A 25,803-nucleotide genomic window follows, 5' to 3' on the forward strand; every position below is an offset into this window, starting at 1 on the left:
CACCAGAGAGACAGTTCTGACGTTGGTGTTGATAATGGAAGCAAGACTAAAGAAAAATCAAAACATTTTGACTGGGTTTGTAGACGTGGAAAAAGCGTTCGACAGTGTAATATGATGTAAGATGTTCGAAATTCTGACAAAAAATAGGGGTAAGCTATATGGAGAGACGCGTAACGTGCAATATGTACAAGAGCCAAGAAGGAATAATAAGAGTGGACGGCCAAGAACGAAGTGCTCGGATCAAAAAGGGTGTAAGACAGGGATGTATTCTTTCGCCCCTACTGTTCAATCTGTACATCGAAGAAGCAATGATGGAAATAAGTAATAAGGTTCAGGTCCGCAGCTCGTGGTCGTGCGGTAGCGTTCTCGCTTCCCGTGCCGGGTTCCCGGGTTCGATTCCCGGCGGGGTCAGGGATTTTCTCTGCCTCGTGATGACTGGGTGTTGTGTGATGTCCTTAGGTTAGTTAGGTTTAAGTAGTTCTACGTACTAGGGGACTGATGACCATAGCTGTTAAGTCCCATAGTGCTCAGAGCCAATAAGGTTCAGGAGAGAAATTAAAATTCAAGGTGAAAACATATCAATGATACGATTCTCTGATGACATTGCTATCCTGACTGAACGTGAAGAAGAATTACATGATCTGCTGGATGGGATGAACAATCTAATGAATACAGAATATGGATTGAGAGTAAACCGAGGAAAGACTAAAGTAAAGAGAAGTAGCAGAAATGAGAGCAGCGGGAAACTTAACATCGGGATTGGTGGTCACGAAGTCGATGAAGTTAAGGAATTTTGCTACCTAGATAACAAAATAACCAAATACGGAGAGAGCAATGAGGACATCAAAAGGAGACTAGCACTGGCAAGAAGGGCATTCCTTGCCAGGAGAAGTCTACTCATATGAAACATAGGTCTTAATTTGAGGAATAAATTTCTGAGAATGTACGTTTAGAGTACAGCATTGTATAGTAGTGAAACATGGACTGTGGGGAACAGAACAGACTCGAAGCGTTTGAGATGTGGTGCTACAGACGAATGTTGAAAATTAGGTGGACTGATTAGCTAAGGAATGAGAAATTTCTGCACAGAATCAGAGAGGAGAGTAATATACGAAAAACACTGACAAGGAGAAGGGACAGGATGATTGGACATCTGGTAAGACATTAAGGAATGATTTCCATGGTACCAGAGAAAGCTAGAGAGGGCAAAAACTGTAGAGGAATGCAAAGATTAAAATACATCCAGAAAATAATTTAGGACTGAGGTTGCAAGTGCTACTCTTGAGATGAAGAGGTTGGCACAGGAGTGGAATTCGGAGAGGGCCGCATCACACCAGTCAGAAGACTGCTGACTCAAAAAGATGTATGTAGGTAGTGTTTTTATCCTCGTTCTATTTACGAGTGGAACAGAAAAGGAAATGACCAATAGTACGGGGTAGCTTCCGCCGCGCACCGTATGGTGGCTTCTGGAGTATGCATGAAGATATAAATGTAAATACGTAGTACTGGCTTGCATCACGCCATGGTCTTGGTAACACACACAAAAATATTACCTGTATTCGCAATGTTTCAACGCGCTGGCACTTAACGCAAATGAATTAGATCAAATCTGCTTAAAGAACAAAGTGCAAGAGGCTAAGTCAATGACTTAATTGGTAATGGAAGATAGATAGCCGTTACCGTGGTCGGCGACCATGATGAATAACTTATACATCACTATAAATGTGTGGATCGTTCTACATTTATCGACATAGGTTAGGTAATTCGGCACAATCGGATCAAAGCACGAAGGAAACATCGGTATAGTGTATTACGTCAAATAGTACTTAAACATAAGATCTGTAAGTGCATACTTAGTTAATTGTGTTTGATCGCTGTATGAGAGGCTACTAAAAGTATCATTGATGATAGAATTTCGTTTCTGTTCCGAAATATTTGTTGCCATTGGCAGATATCAGCAGTATGAAATACAGATATAACAGCACCTGACGGAAGTGCAGGGAACGTGAGGTGCATGACTAAAAAGAAGTTGTTAGCGAGTTGCTTACAGTACTTGTATGTTCTATAAATCACTTTGATAACATATTGTGACAATGTAGAACGAGTTACTCCTTACTAATTTCGACCCAGTAAGCATCAGTTACTGCAACGGTTTCCTTGAAATCGAGCTTTATCGTAGCGTCCCTGTATTTTTCTTCGATCATCATCATTGAAGGGACCATGTTACAAGTTACCGTGAAAGACCCCGACCTCTTACACGTTCTTTTCCACCTACAAGGAGATCTGATCATTTTAGTTTCTTATTCGAAACGTAGATTAAGACCGTGTTGGATGACTCTAGAAATAAATCTTCGTTTTCCGAACATAGTTTGTTGTTTCCTTCACATATGAATATAGCCTATGGTTGTGTGTTCCTGTGTACTTGCACTTTTCGCTGAACGATCCAAGGTCTTTCTTAAAGTGTTCCTGACGTTCGTTTTTATCTTTCGTGAGATTGTATGCAAGTTCGAAACCGTTAATTTTTTACTCACAGTCTCTCTTAGAGACGTTGGTCTCTATCGTTTCGCCTTGGTATTCAAATTTCTTTTACTATTTTATTTTCCTCTCATTTGCCTAAAGTTTTCTGAACGCTAATTCGAGGCGTTATGAGCTGCTCTGTATCAAATGCAAAGCAAAATAAGCCCTTGTTGCTTCTATCTGAAGTAATTAGATCTCTTTAAGGCTACAGAAAGACAGTCTAAGAAAATCACACAGTCATCTGCCAAAAGCTAATCAGTTATTACTTTGAAAGTGTTGTGTGTTAATTATATGAGTCCCACATACCAAATATAATTTTTAAGTTTTTTAAGCTTTTGTCGACAGTTTCAGCGGTTTCTGGAGGATCGACAATAGGTTCCACATGAAAATATGAAGGTTACAATGTGACACCTCTTCATTACATGTCTACAGTACAGCGCTTTTTCTGGAGTATCTCTTAACAAATTTCGGCCCCTTTTTTATTAATACACTGTCTGATCAAAAGTATCCAGATACTTGATAGTGTCCACTCGTTATGACATATTTATTCTGCTGGGGTGTCCGAATGTCTGTGGAAGAATGGCAACCCAGTTTTCTGCAGGAGCCAAAGCCAGAGAAGGTAGTGCTGTTGGATGCTGGGGTCTGGGGCAAAGTCGACGTTCTGACACGTCCTAAGGGCGTTCCACTGGGTATAGGTCAGTACTCTGGGCTGGTCCGTCTATTTCAGGAATGTTACACTATGTAACACCTAGCTGAAACCACTTACAACTTCGTGGCGACTTCCATCGGTAATGGTGGAATTCAATGTGGTGTTGGCCCACCCTTAGCCTTCATTACAGCTTCCACTCTCGCAGGCTTATGTTCAGACAGGTGCTGGAAGGTTTCTTGGGAAATGGCAGCCCATTCTTCACGGAATGCTGCACTGAGGAGAGGGATCGATGTCGGTCGGTGAGACCTGGCACGAAGTCGGCGTTCCAAAACATCCCAAAGGTTTTCTATAGGATTCAGGTCAGGACTCTGTGCAGGCCAGTCCAATACAGGGATGTTGTTGTCGTCTAACCACTGTGCCACAGGCCGTGCATTATGAACAGGTGCTCGATCGTGTTGAAAGGTCTGACGACATCCATACAATATTTATTGTTCCACGGATGAATAAATAAATAAATAAATCGCCATCCCGTAACTGCTCTTCAACAGTGGGAAGCAAGAAGGTGCTTAAAACACCAGTGTAGGCCTGTGCTGTGATAGTGCCACGTAAATCAACAAGGGGTGCAAGCTCCCCCCCCCCCCCCCCCATGAAAAATACGACCACACAATAACACCACCGGCTCCGAATTTAACTGTTGGCACTACACACGATGGCAGATAACGTAGACCGGGCTTTCGCCGTACCCACACCCTACCATCGAGTCGCCACATTGTGTGCTGTGATACGTCACTCCTCACATCGTTTTTCCACTGTTCAATCGTCCAATGTTTACGCTTCTTACACCAAGCAAGGCATCGTTCGGCATTTACCTTCGTGATGTGTGGCTTATGAGCAGCAGCTCGACCATGAAATCAAAGTTTTCTCACCTGCCACCTAACTGTCAAAGTACTTGCCGTGGATCCTGATTTATTCCTGTGTGATAGTGTGGATAGATATCTGCCTATTACACATTATGACCCTCTTCAACTGTCGGCAGTCTGTCAATCCACAGACAAGATCGGCCTGTACGCGTTTGTGCTGTACATGTCCCTTCACGTTTCCACTTCACTATCACATGAGAAACAGTGGACCTAGGGATGTTTAAGAGTATGGAAATCTCGCATACAGACGCATGACACAAGTGACACCCAATCACCTGACCACGTTCGAAGTCCGTCAGTTCCACGGAGCATCTCATTCTGCTCTCTCACTATGTCTAATGACTACTGATGTCGCTGATATGGAGTACCTGGCAGTAGTTTGCAGCAGAATGCACCTAATATGAAAAACGTGTTTTTGGGCGTGTCCAGATAGTTTTGATCACATTGTGTATGTCCACAAACCATTGCCTCCAGATGCTGCTTTATGACAGGGTCCTCTGTCATGCTTGTACTACGAATAATTGTCTCCAGACTGTTCCTCTGCTGTACACAGTACGCAATGCCGTAAAATATGTTTATATCCTACCACATCTGGCGTTTTCTGAAGTTTAGTAAGGGAGGCAAATCTTTACCACGAAAAACACTCTATACCGTAAAACTACTTCCTCTGTACTTCACTGTTGGCACTACACATAATGGCAGGTAATATTTTCCAGGCATTCACCAGACTAAAAACCTTCCATCAGATTGCCATAAGGCCTAACGTGATTCATCACTAAAACTCGTTTCAAGTTATCCACTGCCCAGTGCTGTTGCTCTTTACACCAACTACAACTTCGCTTAGCATTAACTGCAGAAATGTGTGGCTTACGAGGAGTTGCTCGACCATTATACCCCATTCTTTTGATCTCCCTATGCATAGTCATTTTGTTACTGGACTGCTAGTAGGACTTTTGAACTTGTGAGTAAATTCCTTCCACTCATTTCATGTAATTTTTTTTATAACCACTCTCCACAATGCTCAACGGTACCTCTCTGTCAGTGCATGAGGTTTGCCTGGTTTTGGTTTAGCTGTGGTTATTCCTTTGCATTTTCACTTCAATCACATTGCTGTTATTCGATTTGGACACCTTTAGAAGAGTTGAAATGCATCTGATGGATTTGCTACTCAGGCAGTGTCCAATTACTGGTACATGTGAAGTCACCGAGCTCTGATGACATATTCTGCTGTTAACGCTTCTCTGCTAATAGCTCAACAGTTCTCACCTCTTTTTATACTGCCGCATCTGCCTCTTTTGATATCTGGTGTTCATTTCCACATTACACAGGGGTGTCAGGGTACTTTTGATATCGCCGAATATGTCTGGTGTTTGGTCAAACCTAATTAAAATAAACACAGCCGATTTATTTAAAATGTGGCTGATATCTTTCTCACATCTTGTCAATACCATGTTCATTAGTGGAAGCACTGAATTAGTGTGTCTGATAATAGAAGGCAGTAATGAGTTCAACCTCAAGTATCATGCTTGGAATAGAGTAAGAATCATGCTTTGAATATGAAAATAATGAGGCCTTAACAACTGTATTTACTTGGGAAAGAATGACTTATCTTTCCAGACTTCACACTGGCTTAGTAAACATTGTGACTGACCAGGATGATGTCAACAAACAATGCAGATTGCCCTTCCAAAGAATTTCCCAGTCTGCTGGACATGAGGTGTCATTTGTGTATCACTGATCCAAGGAAGGTGTCTGGTTTTTTGGCAGGAGTGGGGTAGGGGTTCAAGTCAGAACAGTCGCATACTGAGTGAGGTGGCACAGTGGTTAACACACTGGACTCACACTTGGGAGGACGACGATTAAAATGTGTGTCTGGCCATCCTGATTTAGGTTTTCCATGATTTCCCTAAATTGCTTCAGGCAAATGCTAGAATGGTTCCTTTGAAAGGGCAAGGCAGACTTCCTTCCCCATTCTTCCCTAATCTGATGGGAACAATGACCTCACTGTTTGGTCCCCTCCCCTGAATCAAACAACCAACAGTTGCATCAGATGAGCAGTGATCAATAGCTGCAAGATGAGTGCAACACAAATTAAGACAACCCTTGTACTTAGAATTACCTAAGACTATGAGTAATTGTATGATGAGCTACAAGTATGGGTAGCACTCACCAGGCTACCTGTCACATCTTATCATCAAGCAGTTTGCCTCGAAATTTCAGAGAAAGACACAGCTGGATGATGAACAGCACAAAAATGTGTGTAATTATGAGAGCAGATTCTGCATTAATAATAGTGTTGACTAGGATTGACATCTAATATTGACATAAATAATCCACCCTGAGCCTTGTACTGTTGGGATCCAGAGTGTAAAATGATCATACACTGCTAACAGTTATTGAAGGGACAATGAATACTGCATTATACATGAAAAACAGCATAAAATCCACTCTGTGCGGCACCAATTGTGACCTCTTTTGTCCAAATCTTTACTGGTTGACTACTGTGGAATAAGTAACATATGATGTCATGAATGACTACATTGTTTGTTTTAATTTTTAAGCACCCATTCAAAGCAAGAAATATTAGCTAACCAATATGGATCTGAAGGTGGTATCTTGAGTGGTGTAGGATTTTAATTTTTATTCTTAAAATGATTTTTTCTGTGTTCTTTGGCATGCCATCTGTGAGCAGATATGAGTAGTTCAAAACAGATATAGGTGAATGGTTTTATAATTAGTTTTTCAAGATGTTTCTATCCTCAGTAGAACATTTTGATTTTACTCATTATTCTGCTTGTTAACATCACCTACTATAAATTCACTTCTATGTTCCATGAAGCTTGCATTGTCTCTAAATGAATTTGTGACTACTGTATCTAATTCTAATGGTCAGCAGAAACTTTCTTTAAACTGAACAACAGTTACATCTTCCTCTTGACTTCCCCCTCCTCCCCCCCCCCCCCCCCAAAAAAAAAAGAATCCCTAAAGAAATTGATTTATTTTTGGCTTGCAAGATGCAAAATTTTTGTTACAATATCACACTACCAGGTCCTGGATTATCTAAGCTATAATTTTTGAAAGATAATTTCACTGATTATTTGATTTGTTATGTTTCTATGCACAGTTTTTTGTCGATAAAAGCAGTGAATTGTGGGGCTCTATTACAAACACTTCTGCATTTATTTCCAGTGACATAACATTCTATTTCACTATATTCACTCTATAGGTCAATATTATAATTTGCTTATTGTTAGTGAGTAGTCATCTTGTAACATAAGAAGTATGGTTCTAAGTGCCAGCTTGTAGCCATATCTGCTCTCGTTACTCAGCTAGCCACTAAAAATTTCTAATGAGTAACTTATGTATCCAGGACATCCCTAACTATAGGAACTATGTGGACGGCTGTGCAGTGAAAAACATTACAGACCTGGAAGAGCTAAAAACACAATTCTGTGCTGCAAATTATGTCACCAGTGTACAAAAATGAGTCGCCATTCTTCACTGCTTCTGCCAGTTCCCTAAAGTAATGATTGGGTGACAAATGACAAACTTTATTGACACTGAAGTGAACAGTTATCCACAGCTGCTTGTGTCCTGCATTCTTAAATGCTCACAGAACAGCTCATGATAATCTGATGAACAGAACTGTCAGATGTGCTACAGCTAACTAGATTGTCACAAGACAGTAAATAAAGGGAGTAAAGTAGTCTGTTAGAGGAATATATTTGTACTCTTTACTATGCATGGAAATAAAAATGTTTCACTTTCGTGAGGGGCAGCACTAAAATGACTGAGTGGGATGATATAGAAGACAATGGAGTTATGTACCTGGAAAGACAGGGCTTGAGATTTCCATTAACAAATCCTGACTTAAATTTTCCACCTTTATAACACATATGTAGTTCCTACAATGAATGTACATGGAATTTCCTGTAGGAACCTCAAAAGTCACTCTAATCTATAACACTAATAAACTTGAATATCATTTGTATACTTCCTGGTTGAATAGCAAAAGAGGGACATGCATTTTATTTACTACTACTGATACTGTTGTATTAGAGGACACCTCTTGCGTCATTAGGACAAAGCACAGTGAAAAAATGTTGTATATGTTCATAGTCACATCAATAATTGTAGTAAGGACATGGTGTGTATTAGTAAGAAATAGGATTCATACATCAGTTCATGTGGTGTTGCCAGTTCTTGCAGTTAAGTTTGTCAGTCGGTAATGATCCTCTTTATAGAGACTATTTCTCTTCTTTATGATAAATGTTATGTTTTTATGAAGCATTTTTATATGAAACTTCCTAGCAGATTAAAAATGCATTCTAGACCAGGGCTGTAACTCAAAACATTTGCCTTTTGTGGGCAATTGCTCTACTGACTGAGCAAAACTCAGTAAGCCTCATGACCTGTCCTCAGAGATTCACTTCCACCAGTACCTCTGTCCTGTCCTCCAAGTATCTCGTTGAGTAGAGCAACATCCCATGAAAGCCAAAGGTTTTTGGTTCAGTTCCTGACCTGGTACGCATCTTTAATCTGCCAGGAAGTTTCATATGTTCTTGGAATACAAGGGTCCCAGGTTTGAGTCCTTGTCTAGCACAGAATTCTAATCTGCCAGGAAGTTTAAAATCAGTGCAATTTCTGCTGCAGGGTAAAAATTATATCATTTTTATATGATTGTGCACCCTTTGAGTTGTAAACTCTATTTCTCTTCTTTGATCAAGAATTTTGTGACATTTTTAATAGAATTCTTTGTTGTGTACAGATTTCCTCAGCTTTACACACCAACTACATCCACAGTCCTCAATAATCTGTACTATGTATTTCATTTTTGTCTCTTGTGTGAATTGTATGCCTCCAAATGTAATAGACTTTCCACTTTATTTAAGATTTGAATTTGTTCTGTACAGTGTATTGTTCCAGGTAGGGATTTCTTTCTTGATCTTACAGCAGTGTTTTTAAGGACATACTGTCTAGTGTAATTTTGTCTCCAAGGTAGTAGTATTACATCTTCTCCCACTTATCATTATACTTGCTCCTTCCACATATTCTTTAAATGAATATGGAGTGAATTAGAATATCCATTCCAGACATAGCTTTCATATATCCTCTACTCTCAGACAGGAGCATTCTATCCTTGTATTCCCCTACGTATTAAAGTAGTGACACAGGCAGTAATAGATACACACTTGTATGTGCATCCTGCATGTAATGTATATACTGGTTGCAGACACTGGTGATGTGAAGGGATGCGTGGCAGCAGTGTCTTTTGTGCTAACATCAGGTGCACGCCATGGGGTGACAGAGGAAGCACTCTCTAGCGAACTGCAGCAGTTGGGGCTGCCACGAGAGCTGAGTGCTGCACTCTGTCATGTCTACAGCGACAATCTACCTGCTATTACTGCTGCTCTGCGTGACAACTCACTCCGCTGTAAGTCATTTTTCATGTATTTTTCAGGCAACATCTTGATCTGGTAAATATGTGTTGAAATGTTCTTACAGCATTCAAAATAGCTGCAGTTGTTTAATTTTCATTTTGTGTGTGTGTGTGTGTGTGTGTGTGTGTGTGTGTGTGTGTGTGTGTGTTTTATTTCTTCAGAATTGCCACATAATCATTATAACAATTCTTTTAATGCTGTTCTCTTATAAATATACTCTCTTACCACAATTTCTTCTGGTGATGGCAGTGTTTGAGATTATGATTCCAATGGTGCTTCCTCTTGCACATCCTTCCTAGAATAAAATCATGATTATGCTGCCTGCATTTTGTGGCAAACTTAAGCATTCAACCACAGCATGGGAAGAGCACTTTGCTTCACACTGTCACCACAGAAGCTTACATTGAACCCAATGGTTTTCAGCCAGTTCCTGAAATTCCAGCTGGATACAGGCACTGAAGTGTTGTTAATCAATAAGTATTTGTATCGGCAGCTTGACTCTCCTTTGCTGTGAAGGGCCCAGTACCAAGTCGCGTCTTACTGCTGTATGGCCATTCATCTTCTCAGTGAACTGCCATGGTAGCCAACTAGAAAAACATCATACAACATCATACATGTACTACGTCTATTTTATGTACAAAACAGAGCCTTTTCCTGACCTTGACACATTATGCAATTTGTACAATGAATTTTTGAACCAATAATGGACTGTGTGTTTAATTTTACTACTCATATCTCTTCAAAGCATTCAGTGGTGCCAAAATTTTGTAGTGCTCCTTATGCAATTGTGGGTACATTTAAAATGTTGCTATAAATGCCCAGTCTGACTTGGATCTCCATCAAATGGCTCACCCAAAAGTTTCATTAACTAAACTGGCTGGAGGACCAATGTTTTTCAAAGATAGATCTACACATGTTGCTTGATGAAACATTGAGGCAGCTCCTAATCTTAAATACACCATTCATTTTATACAAGTGCAACTGCTGACTGTTAGAAGTTGCTAGTGCACTCACCATTTTCCAAAACTATTTAGAATAATTGATTAAATGTATTCTGCAATGTGTTAATTATTTGGATGATATCATTATTACGGTGTTGACACAAGTGAAACTCTACGGAAACCTCAAATCCCTTTTCAAACAGCTCCAAAAAACGGCATATGCTGTCAGTTGGAAAAGAGCAGTTTCTTCACCTGCAATATCAAATACTTGAGTGACAAAGATATCACACCCACACAAGGCTAATTCAGTGCCATCAGTGGTACACAAGCTCCTACTAACCTTAAACAGTTATAGTCACTCCTGGGTAAAATGATGTACAATGCCAACTTTATTCCCCAAATGGTGCAATCATGCACTCCTTGTATCAGTTGTGCAAGAAGAGCATCAAATATGTGGTTGGCCATCTGTTAACAGGATTTTTACCATGTTAAGGGTAGTCTCAAGGTGATAACCATGTCTGATGCCATGTACATAAAGCCTTTCATTGGCAGTCAAAATGTATGCACTCCCGTACAGAGTTGCGGCAGCTTTGACCCAAAAGTTGTTGGATGGTTCTGACAGCCAATTGCTTTCACCTCAAAAATATTGACTCCTGTGCAGCTTATCTACTCACAGATCAAGAAGGGGCCTTTAGCAATCATTTACGGGGTCAATACATTTCATTTGTACTTGTATGGTGGCAAATTCCACATGCAGACTGACCACAAACCGTAAATTTCATTGTTTGGGAATCATTCTAAGCTCTCAGAGAAAACATCACAGCACTGTGCATTGTTTTCAAACACACCAATACAGAGGATCTATCGTATCTCCCTCTTGGCCCTGATGCAGATTTCAATCACCAGGAAACATATTTTTTGACCTGGAACATCATTTACAGCAAACTGTGGATGAATTCTCATTGACCATGTGTGAGGCAACCATGGCGTTGTCCTGTGACCCAGTCCTAGGAAAAGTTTATTCTGCAGTACAGAAGGGGTGGCCAGAGTATGTTTCCAGCCTGGCCTAACATGTCTTTCACAGTTATTTGCACTGCACTATAGGCTCAATGCTATGTATGGCATCTTAACACTGACCATGGAGAACTCTGAACACTGGGTCATCATTCCACACTTGCTTCATGCCCACATCTTCCATCTTCTTCATGTTTTGCATTGGGGATGTCATACATGAAGGCACTGGCCCAGTGCCACAGCTACTGGCCCAGCATCTGTGCTGATGTAGAAGACATTTCATTTCTGTCATGCCTACACCCTCAATCAGGCAGTCCCTGTGCAACATTTCACTTCATGGTCCTGTACTGACCACCCATGGGAAAAGGCCCACATTGATTTTGCTGGAGCTATATGGCTGTTGGTGGTGGACCCCCTCTTGAACTTCTCTTATGTGCCATCGACTCGGCCCACCATCACCTCTATTACCATTTGTGCCCTGTTCGAAATCATGAAGCATGCTCAGCTAGCATACAGGCCTACCTATGCCTGTGGTGCCTAGGTATGGCAGGCACATTTGGTTGGCTTCCAGGGTGGTTCCAACATTTTGTCGACAGCCGTGGACACTTCAGACATTTGATGTTGCATGCGGGTGCATCCGTCTGACCCACCACAACAACCAGCTCCAATTGTGACTGCAGTCACAGTTGGCACTCCTGGCTCCACTGCTGCCTCCAACCCTTTGGCTGGACACCGGGGTCACCACTAGATGTGCTCTCTCACCCTTGACATGCACCCTGGTACATGCTCCACCCCCTCCTCTGATGCCACTGCTCGCCAGAGGGTTGGTCAATGGATTATGGTGTAGGAGCATATGGAGGTGGAACCACTGCCTCCATACAGACCTTCCCTCACTCTTGTTCCCTTGCTGTCCTGTCACAGCCAGCTTCCCCTGGCACACTGGTCTCCCTCCCACAGTGCTCGGCCAGGCCATCAGGGTTGGCTGGCCCCAATTCCATGGTTCTGTATCTGTTGGTGGGGTGTTCAACTGCTCCACCTCTCGCCTTTGCCATTGCCCCAGTCCTCTGCCCCATTGGCACTGGTATAAGCTGGGACATTTACGATGGCCGTATGTGCTGATTCAGGGGGGAAGGGGGGGGGGGGGGTCATTTAATGTACCCACAATGGCAAGTATCAATTGTGGCTCAGAGGCGTTACAGCTTGCGGTTGATTACTGCCACCAGTTGAGAGCATGGTATGCCACATGGGTTGTGCCACTCGCAGCAATGGGTCCCGGCAGGCAACAATGATTCACTCAAGTACAGCTGCTAGAGCTACTATCAGTCATGCCATTCTGCTTATTGGATTTTGATGCTGCACTGCCCAGACTTTTATTGTTCTTGTTAATGACTTTAATTCAGTGTTTTGCTTTCAACCAACTTGGCTTTGTTTATGGACTATGCATTCATATTGGTGGACAGAAAATTAATGATTAAAGTGACAAAATTTGCCTTTGCTGTCTTAATTGATGTGGCCTTTGTTAAACGAGTACTACTTACAACATACACATAATTATGTATTACTTCCATTTGTAATATTTAATATGTCACAGTAACATTTCAAGTTTCAACTCATTGCTAAGCAATAATATTGACATGGGGCTATATTGTTCTTATCTAAGTTCTGAGAAAGTCAGTGACATGAAACATTCTCTAACCTGCTGTTAGGAGTGTTTTCCTTATACAAGTGAAAAATTTGTTTCTTGATGCTTGAAGCTCAAACTATTGCTGGCATGCTGTACAATTCACTTACATGTATTTATGAACATGTTACTTTTCTGTTCTGATGTATGTTTCATCTCACTTGACCATTGTTATTGTTGCATAGTGATGTGTAGAATCTTCAGTTTGTTTGTGACTTCACTTTCAAAAAGCTTTTGATTCTGTACCACACTGACATGTGAAACTTAAATTATGTCCACACTGGCATGGTTAGGCAGGTTTGTGGCTGAATTAATAACTTTTTAGTAGGTAGCAGACAGCATATTGTCATAGAGTAAGAAAGAAATAATTTTGGTTGAGCCACAAGATAGTATGAGGGCCATTATATTATAATGCTGTGATTATCTATGGTGAACTATTATCCAATAAGATTTCAGTAATAGCCTGTAAATCTTGACAAAACATTAATTAAATATCAAGCTGTCAACTAGCTGTTAATGTAGATAATGTAAAGTTGTACATTTCACCAGAAAAAAGATAAAAACGAGATAAGTAACAGCTGACAAAAAGATTTATATACAATCATTTATTCAGAAATGGAATTAAAGTAACATTAATATCAGATTTAATTAGTAGGCCTTTAGTGAAACATATTTTAAAATAATTCTATGGATCTATATGTAGATATGGTCATATATTTATGCATTCTGAGCAATTGTTAGTATCTGAGACAAAATTTCAATGATTCTGAATGCTGTTATAAGTATACAAGGCATACAGTTATGAACATATCATCACTGCTACAAACATAATGCAAAAATTTAGTTACATATGACTGATACAGTGTCACCTAAACTGGCAATAGATTTTTATTTCATGTGTTATGAGTATCCCTGCTGGTTTAGATATAACAGTAAATGATGCACAATTTGTTGGCTGTATGGAATACTGTTTGTGTTCGACCTACGAGCTGTTGTATAATACAGAAGCCACATCTCTTGATATCCTCATGTACACTTTTTTTTTTAAATTTCAGTGATGCATGTAATTCTGTCCTGTCCTGTCCTTTCTCTCTCTCTGACAAATGTATGTCCTTTTGATATGTATTTACAGCTAGTCAATCTGCCTTTGTGCGCTTGGCATCTAACATCCCTAGATGCCAGATGCTCATGATTCTACAGACGGTGTGTTTCCAGTATACTGTGTTTTTTTTAATTTATTTAAAAAGAATCAGTATAGGAAAATGTTAAATTTGAAACATGTTTTCTTCTCGATGTAGGTGTTCATCAGCCAAGTAAATATTACTTAACTTGTTTATTATTGATAGTCCATGCTTTGAAAATGACTGCCACACTACCTTAATTAAGAAATTACTGTAATAGCCTGTAATGTCCGTACAGTCAAATAAACTTAAGTAGTATCCACTTATGAGGCAATAGCAGTCTGGAGCGGTGGATACTAGGCATCAAACTCGGAGACAAGTTGACGAACAAGTTCATCTGAAGAAAAACATAGGTAACAGACATCTTCAAAAGTGTTACCAGATTGAAATGGCAATGGGCTGAGCAAATTGTGAGACAGATGGAGCAGTGATATGATTTCTCTGGGATATGAAAGCAGCACTGCCAGACCCAGTAGAGAAAGCTTGAATACATCTAGATGAATGCTGGAACACAGTAGTACCTGGTTCCACTAAATTGACTGACTTGGAAAACATGAAAGACTTCCATTCGGATGTGGGTGGATAATGGCAAAAGCAGGTGACAAGCATACCAAAGCTAGCAAATTCACTTGCTTTTTGGAAGTCTTATAAAAGAGGGGAAAGGGTGTGAGAAAATTTGACTACATAATAATTATATATAAAAACAAAGATGAGGTGACTTACCGAACAAAAGCGCTGGCAGGTCGATAGACACACAAACAAACACAAACACACACAAAATTCAAGCTTTCGCAACAAACTGTTGCCTCATCAGGAAAGAGGGAAGGAGAGGGGAAGACGAAAGGAAGTGGGTTTTAAGGGAGAGGGTAAGGAGTCATTCCAATCCCGGGAGCGGAAAGACTTACCTTAGGGGGAAAAAAGGACAGGTATACACTCGCACACACGCACATATCCATCCACACATACAGACACAAGCAGACATATTTAAAGACAAAGAGTTTGGGCAGAGATGTCAGTCGAGGCAGAAGTGTAGAGGCAAAGAAGTTGTTGAAAGACAGGTGAGGTATGAGTGGCGGCAACTTGAAATTAGCGGAGATTGAGGCCTGGCGGATGACGAGAAGAGAGGATATACTGAAGGGCAAGTTCCCATCTCAGGAGTTCGGATAGGTTGGTGTTGGTGGGAAGTATCCAGATAACCCGGACGGTGTAACACTGTGCCAAGATGTGCTGGCTGTGCACCAAGGCATGTTTAGCCACAGGGTGATCCTCATTACCAACAAACACTGTCTGCCTGTGTCCATTCATGCGAATGGACAGTTTGTTGCTGGTCATTCCCACATAGAATGCATCACAGTGTAGGCAGGTCAGTTGGTAAATCACGTGGGTGCTTTCACACGTGGCTCTGCCTCTGATCGTGTACACCTTCCGGGTTACAGGACTGGAGTAGGTGGTGGTGGGAGGGTGCATGGGACAGGTTTTGCATCGGGGGCGGTTACAAGGATAGGAGCCAGAGGGTAGGGAAGGTGGTTTGGGGATTTCATAGGGATGAACTAACAGGTTACGAAGGTTAGGTGGACGGCGGAAAGACACTCTTGGCGGAGTGGGGAGGATTTCATGAAGGATGGATCTCATTTCAGGGCAGGATTTGAGGAAGTCGTATCCCTGCTGGAGAGCCACATTCAGAGTCTGGTCCAGTCCCGGAAAGTATCCTGTCACAAGTGGGGCACTTTTGTGGTTCTTCTGTGGGGGATTCTGGGTTTGAGGGGACGAGGAAGTGGCTCTGGTTATTTGCTTCTGTACCAGGTCGGGAGGGTAGTTGCGGGATGCGAAAGCTGTTTTCAGGTTGTTGGTGTAATGATTCAGGGATTCCGGACTGGAGCAGATTCGTTTGCCACGAAGACCTAGGCTGTAGGGAAGGGACCGTTTGATGTGGAATGGGTAGCAGCTGTCATAATGGAGGTACTGTTGCTTGTTGGTGGGTTTGATGTGGACGGACGTGTGAAGTTGGCCATTGGACAGGTGGAGGTCAACGTCAAGGAAAGTGGCATGGGATTTGGAGTAGGACCAGGTGAAACTGATGGAACCAAAGGAGTTGAGGTTGGAGAGGAAGTTCTGGAGTTCTTCTTCACTGTGAGTCCAGATCATGAAGATGTCATCAATAAATCTGTACCAAACTTTGGGTTGGCAGACTTGGGTAACCAAGAAGGCTTCCTCTAAGCGACCCATGAATAGGTTGGCGTACGAGGGGGCCATCCTGGTGCCCATGGCTGTTCCCTTTAATTGTTGGTATGTCTGGCCCTCAAAAGTGAAGAAGTTGTGGGTCAGGATGAAGCTGGCTAAGGTGATGAGGAAAGAGGTTTTAGGTAGGGTGGCAGGTGATCGGCGTGAAAGGAAATGCTCCATCGCAGCGAGGCCCTGGACGTGCGGAATATTTGTGTATAAGGACGTGGCATCAATGGTTACAAGGATGGTTTCCGGGGGTAACAGATTGGGTAAGGATTCCAGGCGTTCAAGGAAGTGGTTGGTGTCCTTGATGAAGGATGGGAGACTGCAAGGACACCAACCACTTCCTTGAACGCCTGGAATCCTTACCCAATCTGTTACCCCCGGAAACCATCCTTGTAACCATTGATGCCACGTCCTTATACACAAATATTCCGCACGTCCAGGGCCTCGCTGCGATGGAGCATTTCCTTTCACGCCGATCACCTGCCACCCTACCTAAAACCTCTTTCCTCATCACCTTAGCCAGCTTCATCCTGACCCACAACTTCTTCACTTTTGAGGGCCAGACATACCAACAATTAAAGGGAACAGCCATGGGCACCAGGATGGCCCCCTCGTACGCCAACCTATTCATGGGTCGCTTAGAGGAAGCCTTCTTGGTTACCCAAGTCTGCCAACCCAAAGTTTGGTACAGATTTATTGATGACATCTTCATGATCTGGACTCACAGTGAAGAAGAACTCCAGAACTTCCTCTCCAACCTCAACTCCTTTGGTTCCATCAGTTTCACCTGGTCCTACTCCAAATCCCATGCCACTTTCCTTGACGTTGACCTCCACCTGTCCAATGGCCAACTTCACACGTCCGTCCACATCAAACCCACCAACAAGCAACAGTACCTCCATTATGACAGCTGCCACCCATTCCACATCAAACGGTCCCTTCCCTACAGCCTAGGTCTTCGTGGCAAACGAATCTGCTCCAGTCCGGAATCCCTGAATCATTACACCAACAACCTGAAAACAGCTTTCGCATCCCGCAACTACCCTCCCGACCCGGTACAGAAGCAAATAACCAGAGCCACTTCCTCGTCCCCTCAAACCCAGAATCCTCCACAGAAGAACCACAAAAGTGCCCCACTTGTGACAGGATACTTTCCGGGACTGGACCAGACTCTGAATGTGGCTCTCCAGCAGGGATACGACTTCCTCAAATCCTGCCCTGAAATGAGATCCATCCTTCATGAAATCCTCCCCACTCCGCCAAGAGTGTCTTTCCGCCGTCCACCTAACCTTCGTAACCTGTTAGTTCATCCCTATGAAATCCCCAAACCACCTTCCCTACCCTCTGGCTCCTATCCTTGTAACCGCCCCCGATGCAAAACCTGTCCCATGCACCCTCCCACCACCACCTACTCCAGTCCTGTAACCCGGAAGGTGTACACGATCAGAGGCAGAGCCACGTGTGAAAGCACCCACGTGATTTACCAACTGACCTGCCTACACTGTGATGCATTCTATGTGGGAATGACCAGCAACAAACTGTCCATTCGCATGAATGGACACAGGCAGACAGTGTTTGTTGGTAATGAGGATCACCCTGTGGCTAAACATGCCTTGGTGCACAGCCAGCACATCTTGGCACAGTGTTACACCGTCCGGGTTATCTGTATACTTCCCACTAACACCAACCTATCCGAACTCCGGGGATGGGAACTTGCTCTTCAATATATCCTCTCTTCCCGTTATCCACCAGGCCTCAATCTCCGCTAATTTCAAGTTGCCGCCACTCATACCTCACCTGTCTTTCAACAACTTCTTTGCCTCTACACTTCTGCCTCGACTGACATCTCTGCCCAAACTCTTTGTCTTTAAATATGTCTGCTTGTGTCTGTATGTGTGGATGGATATGTGCGTGTGTGCGAGTGTATACCTGTCCTTTTTTCCCCCTAAGGTAAGTCTTTCCGCTCCCGGGATTGGAATGACTCCTTACCCTCTCCCTTAAAACCCACTTCCTTTCGTCTTCCCCTCTCCTTCCCTCTTTCCTGATGAGGCAACAGTTTGTTGCGAAAGCTTGAATTTTGTGTGTGTGTTTGTGTTTGTTTGTGTGTCTATCGACCTGCCAGCGCTTTTGTTCGGTAAGTCACCTCATCTTTGTTTTTATATATAATTTTTCCCACGTGGAATGTTTCCTTCCATTATATTGACTACATAATAAATAAGAAGAATACCTTACATGACTTTGTCTCAATGGACACTCAATACAATAAAAGAAGAATATGAGATATTGAAAAGTTTTAAGTGGTCATGGAGCCAGTCAAAAATTCAGGCATAGTGGAAGAGCGAATGTGAAGATAAATCTTAGAGAAGGCAAAGATAGATGCAGTTAGTAAGATGAATGTCATAAAATAGAAGCAGCCAGCAGTAATAAAGGTTAGTGTAAGTTGAGGTTAAATGAGCCATAGCAGAATATATAGGAATTAAATTTTCACTCTAATGCTCAAGAACTGGTACTAGGAAGAATGGGCAAAAATTTGAGCAGTCCCTCTGGTCCTTGACACTGTGAGACTGGATGCCTCTTGCAGCAGGACTTGGTGTAACACTTCAGCAGACTCTCCATCAGTATCCGTTCATCATAGCCACACAGAAATCTGCACAGTGATTGCTAGTAACTTTAAGAACAATCTTCCTTTAATGTTGTAGTTTTTTAGTGATTGGCCTACTGTAAAAGGGATTAGATGGAGCATAAAATAAGCTTTACATTTTAAAGTATCTCAGATATGTAATCAAACAAGCTGGCACAGTTTGTAAGCCACTGAACTTGTACTGAATTGAACTGATATTAAATATGACAATGCCAGACTTAAAGTTATATGGTTTTAAGTGAACTGCTGACTTAGTCGTCTCATTAGAGTCAATATGCAATAGCTCACTTGAATGAAATATTACATGCATAAAATTTTTCTATTAGAGCCTGCAGGACTTGACTTTTAACATTGTAACATCATTGTAGGTATTTCATGATCCAGAGTATTTTTAATATTAATTCATACTCATAGAGCAACATACAGTATGTAAAAAAAGTACAGTGAGAAAAACTTAGCTTTGTATCTTATTGAGATTCTGAATATAGTTTTTGGGGCTGATAAAGAAATAATTTTATCAAATAAAAATTCAAACAATAACAGGTGGTTACTAAGCAGCCTCCTTGGTAATTGAAATGAAGTGCTATTGCTGAAATTATTGCAGAATAGGGTGACCTACCACCACCACCAACAACAACAACAACAACAACAGCAACTCCACAGTCACTTTGAGGCTGCATGAACTAAAACTAATTACAATTTTTGTGCTCCCATTCTCCATATTAAGATCCTCCAGCTTGTTTCTGTTTGTGTCTCTCAAGATCTAATCTCAAAAGCTTGAGGACATTATTGCTGTTGTTAGTAACTTTATATTATGCAGAGATTCCTTATCAAGAGAGCACTGAAATAAATGTGTGGTTCTAAAGAGGGAACATATGAAAAATTTCTTTGTTTGTATCATACTTACTGCACAATGTTTTTATAATCAGGCTAGCATTAAAGGCAGTATAGCTGCTAAGCTATTGTTAGTTTTCAGGTTGCACTAAATCAGCTTTTTTCTGTTCTTTTGATAGTGAGCCATCTGAAAGATGTAAGCTGGCGTGTTGACTTGGTTGGTGGGTCAAATGTTTTGTCTGTTGATGGTGAAATCAGACCAGAAGTGTGCTTGAAGCTTCAGGTGCTTGATTGTCTAACAGGAGAAGAAAAATATCACCAATTTAACGTGACAGAGGATCATTTAAACATAATGATTGATGGTAAGCTGTTTGTTTATTGCTGTAATCAATTTCATGTTGATGACTCTAAACAGTAATAAATTATAGTGTGTTTTGTGCCGTAAATACTTCAATATTTACATGTTTCAGATCTGAAAAAGGTGACAGGCATTATTGATGGCCTGTAGAACTTCCAGCTGTGAAATACATCAATATAAAACAGTGAAAATCAAAATTGCTTTGTTATGATGGAATTCCATTAAATTGTTTTCTTTCCAGTAATAAATGAGAAATGTATTACTTGATGAAATGTTAAGAAATTTGCAACTTCAAATAAGTTACACCATGCATTTCTTATGAGCAACTGTATCAATGGTAATAAACACTTTTTTATATCAGAATGTTATGTACGTTCTATTTAATCAACCTATATTTACCTACTATATAGTTTTCATATAAATGCTAATATAAAAGTGCAATCATACTGGATAGCGAATTTGCAGCTGGAATGAGGCTTTCTGTAGACAGGCTGTAGCATATTATCTTCGGTGGAGTATTTGGACCTTGCTGTTCATGCTATGTATTAATGATCCATCACAGTATTAAAAGTAACCCCAGACTTTTGCAGTTATCTATGACAAAGTACTGCCTCACAATAGTTGTAGTAATATTCAATCAGATATTCTTAACCCTTTCAGCTCCACTGTTGGAATACCTCTGACATAATGATTTTTCACTATGGTTCCAATGTTGAACAATGTCCAACATGTTTCCATTGCTGTTCTGTAAATAAGAGTTGGGAAGAATGCAGCTAGTAGAAAAATTGGATTGGAAAGGGCTAAGATTTGAAAGTGATGAAAATACTGGAAATTTGCTTCAAATGTCCAGAAATGCAAAACTGTGCATTCACAAAATGGAAAAAAAGTAGTATCCTATGAATACAATATCAATGAGTCACAATCAGAATCATTCAACTTATACCTGAGTTAACCAACTGTAGAAATATTAAATAGAATGCTCTCACAGACTCATCCATGGGTGAAGTAGGTAGCACACTTTGATTCACTAGTAGGATATTGGGGAAATGGACTTAGTCAACAAAAGAGATTTCTTACAGAATGCTTGTGCAATATTTCTTAGAATATTGCTTGTTGTACACTGAAGCACCAAAAAAACTGGTATAAGCAAGCGTATTCAAATACTGAGATACGTAAACAGGCAGAATAAGGCACTGCGGTCAGCATTGCCTAAATAAGACAATAAGTGTCCGGCACAGTTGCTAGATCATTTACAGCTGCTACAACGGCAAGACTTAAGTGAGTTTAAACATGGTGTTATTGTCGGTGCATGAGCAATGGGACACAGCATCTCAAGGGAGTGATGAACTGAGGATTTTCCCATACAACCATTTCATGAATGTACAGTGAATATCAGGAATCTGGTAAAACATCAAATCTCTGACTTTGCTGCAGTCGGGAAAAGTGCAACCCTTCTGCAGATTGCTGCAGATTTCAATACTGAGCCATCAACAAATGTCAGTGTGTGAACCATTCAATGAAACGTCATTGATTTGAACTTTCGGAGCCGATGGCCCACTCGTGTACCCTTGATGACTGCATGACTCAAAGCTTTACGCATTGCCTCAACCCATCCACACCGATATTGGAATGTTGATGACTGGAAACATGTTGCATGGTCGGACAAGTCTCGTTTCAAATTGTATAGAGCGGATGGAGACAACCTCATGAATCAATGGACCTTGAATGTCGGCAATGGACTGATCAAGCTGATGGAGACACTGTAATGGCGTGTGGTGTGTGCAGTTGGAGTTGTGTGGGACCCCTGATATGTCCAGATATGACACGTACGTAAGCATCCTGTCTGATCACCTGTATCCATTCATGTCCATTGTGCATTCAGATGGACTTGGGCGATTGCAGCAGGACAATACAATACCCCACATGTCCAGAATTGCTACAGAGATTTTCCAAGAACACTCTTCTGAGTTTAAACACTTCTGCTGGCTACCAAATTCCCCAGACATTAACGTTATAGAGCATATCTGGGATGCCTTGCAACATGCTGTTCAGGAGAGATCTCCACCCCCTCATACTCTTATGGATTTATGGACAGCCCTACATGATTCATGGTGTCAGTTCCCTCCAGCACTACTTCAGACATCACTCGAGTCCATGCCATGTCATGTTGCGGCACTCCTGCGTGCTCGCGGGGGCCCTACGTGATGATAGGCAGGTGTACCAGTTTCTTTGGCTCTTCAGTGTATTTGGGACCTATTCCAAACAGGTCTAGCAGGGCACATGTTTGTTTGACCCATCCAAGAGTGTCTTAGAGAGGCAGAAAAACCTGAAGTGGCAGACCATGAAGAGAGACACCAACTATCCACCGAAAACCAACTTTCAGAGTTTCAATAACCAGCTGTAAGTGCAGAATCTAAGGGTACATTAAAACTTCCTATGTATTGCACTTATAATGGCTATGAAGACCAGAGTAGACTTATTACAGCATGCAAGAAATTTTAAGCAATCATTCTACACACATTCTGAGCAAGAATGGAATGGGAAGAAGCTCTGATACGTAGTACAGTGGGCGATAATATCTGTCGTGCTTTTCACCGTGGGTTTCAGAGTATAGATTCAGATTTACCGTACATATGTACATTTTCTGATTTCATTAACTTATGGATTGTGGGAAAAATGATAGTTTAAATTCCTCTGTTTGTGTGCTGCAATTAATCTAATCTTGTCCTCATAGTTTTTGTGGGAGTGATATGTAAGGGATTGTAGTATATTCTTAGAGTCATCATTTAAAGCCAGTTCGTGAAATTTCTTCCTAGCCTTTTTTTTTTTTTTTTTGGGATGGATTCCATCTATCTTAAAGATCCTGCCACTTCAGTTCCTTCAACATCGCAGTGATATTCTCCCATGGGTTAAACAAACCTGTGACCATTCATGCGCCCTTTTCTGTATATGTTCAATATCACCTAGTAGTTCTACATACAAGCTGGATAGGAATGAAATGTAAAAGAATGTGAGAGTTTTAAAAATGTGTGTAGTATGTAAAGAAGACAGTCAGACTAACTTTTAAGACTGTCCAAAATAGAAATCCACTGTACCAACTATATCACTGAGCAATAATAATGCTGAATTCGGCAATGAAACTGAATTTTTGGGGATTCCATAAGTGACACCCTTATTTGTAAAAAGCACATTGATTTAACTATGACAAAGCTCAGTAAAGCATGTTTGATGATCAGATCAATAAGGAATGTTATAAACACAAGTACACTGATAACAACACATTAGGTTGGTGCTCAGGTTCATAGTGTTTTTGTCTTGCATGATGTTGTTATGGTTGTATGGGTTTATTTATCAACTGTCATTTTTTTATTATTACTTGTAGTTCACTGTTGCTATTTGAGTTAATATATTTTCATTTTTTCATCCGGAGATAGTGAGTGGAGCTGCGGACACTAGAAAATGGAGTACCAAGTGGAGAAATTGGAATATTTTTGACATATTCTTATGCTTGAGTTCAACAGAGGGGTGACAGCAGCAGAGGCAGCCAGAAACATTTGCACTGTGTATGGGGATAACGCCATTTGACAAAATGGTAAGAAAGGGGTTTTCTCATTTTAAGGAGGTTTGTTTTGACATTAGTGACTCTCCATATTTAGGAAGACCTTTAGTGTTTGATGAAGATTGTTTAAATGCATTAATCCGCAATGACCTACATCACTATACTGAAGAACTGGCAGATGTGATGAACTGTGATCATTCCATCATTGTACAACATTTGCATGCAATGGGGAAGTTTCAAAAATTGGATGTATGGTTACTGCATGCTCTAAGCCAAAATTGCAAAAATAGCTGGTGGCTGTATGTGCATCTCAGCTTGCTTGTCGCCAGTTGGCAAACGAACAGCACCAACTATTACTATCCAGTATCATTACTGGTGATGAGAAATGGTGTACTTATGCCAACAAAAGGAAAAGAAATGAATTGTTGAGCCCAAACAAAGCAACAATTCCCCATAGTAAGACCTGCATGCATCCACAAAAGATAATGTTATGCATCTAGTGGCACAGTGATGGTATGGTGTACTAGAAATTACTTTCCTAAGGTGTAACCATCATTGCTGACATTTATTGTCAACAACTGAGATGTCTTGCAGATGCAATCCAAGGACGCCGAACAGGAAGACTGTGTGAAGTGATGCTACTCCATGATAATGCCTACCACATTCTGATAGACTGACAAGAAATGCTGTACAGAAGTTGGGTTGGGAAGTCATTCTGCACCCGCCTTATACACCTTAGCATGCACCTTTACAGTTTCACCTTTCCCATTCTCTATCAAACAACCCTCAAGGAACTTCATTTCTTGATGAAAATACACTCAGAACATGGCTCAATGAGTTTTTCAGCTCAACACCACATGATTTTACAGTCATGGCATTAACAGTTGTATTGGCACACTATTGTAAACAGTGAAGGAAAAAATATTATTCATGACTAAAGACTGTTATTTGTATCTGTTGCATTTATTAAACTTGTGGAAAAAGGCTGCAAACTTTGCATCAAACTACAAGGTGTACAATTTTGCTTCTGCCATTTGCTGATAGGTGGCGACAACGGTAAGTAGCAATCGAAAGAAACAGATCACAGATGTCAGGCAGTTAGCTTGGACCTTGGTCAACATAACCTCATTCAAACATTAGTCTGCATCATAAAGTTGTTCTTGATTGAAAATGTCAGTTTACGAGCCTAATTCTCATCATTTGCGGGAGGTGTTACTGTCTTGCTTCAATATGAAGAAAACAGCGGCTGAGTCTCATTGAATGCTCTCTAGTACATATGGTAAGGATGCTATTAGTGAAAGCACATGTTGTGATTTAACATCATAGCATGGTGGTGGAAGAGAGAATGTTTTTGAAGATGCAGAATTGGAGAAATTACCGAGTGAAGACACACATCAAACTCAAGAGGAATTGGTACGATTAGTGAGAATGACACAGCAAGCTGTTTCAAAATGTCTTAAGGCTATGGGCCTGATTCAGAAAGAAGGAACTTGGGTCCCGTGTGAGCTGAAACCAAGAGACATTGAACGGCATTTGTGTGTTTGTGAACAGTTGCTTCAGAGGCAAAAACGGAAGGGATTTCTGGATTGCATTGTGACTGGGGATGAAACATGGGTTCATTACGATAACCTCAAATGCAAAAAATCATGGGGCCACACATCCATGTCGGCAGCCAAACCAAATATTCACTGTTCCAAGATCATGCTCTGCATTTGGTGTGACCAGCTCAGCGTCATGTAATATGAGGTGTTAAAAACCAAGTGAAACAGTCACAGGTGCTCATTATTGAACACAATTCATGCGTTTGAGCAGAGCATCAAAAGATAAACAGCTGCAAT

General features: G+C 41.1%; 1 protein-coding gene across 1 annotated transcript in view; it reads left to right on the forward strand.

Moving 5' to 3' along the window:
* LOC126469864 (COMM domain-containing protein 4) overlaps positions 1-20,769 on the forward strand; it is a 555,575-nt gene extending 534,806 nt beyond the window's left edge. Inside the window, exons 9-11 of the mRNA XM_050097178.1 lie at positions 9,320-9,520; positions 20,228-20,410; positions 20,519-20,769. Of these exons, the coding sequence (XP_049953135.1) occupies positions 9,320-9,520; positions 20,228-20,410; positions 20,519-20,556 (422 nt within the window). The 3' untranslated portion in view covers positions 20,557-20,769. The remainder of the gene's footprint in view (positions 1-9,319; positions 9,521-20,227; positions 20,411-20,518) is intronic.
* The last annotated feature ends 5,034 nt before the right edge of the window (positions 20,770-25,803 follow it).

This window comes from Schistocerca serialis, chromosome 1, assembly GCF_023864345.2.
Source record: "Schistocerca serialis cubense isolate TAMUIC-IGC-003099 chromosome 1, iqSchSeri2.2, whole genome shotgun sequence".
In the NCBI taxonomy this organism is placed as follows: domain Eukaryota; kingdom Metazoa; phylum Arthropoda; class Insecta; order Orthoptera; family Acrididae; genus Schistocerca; species Schistocerca serialis.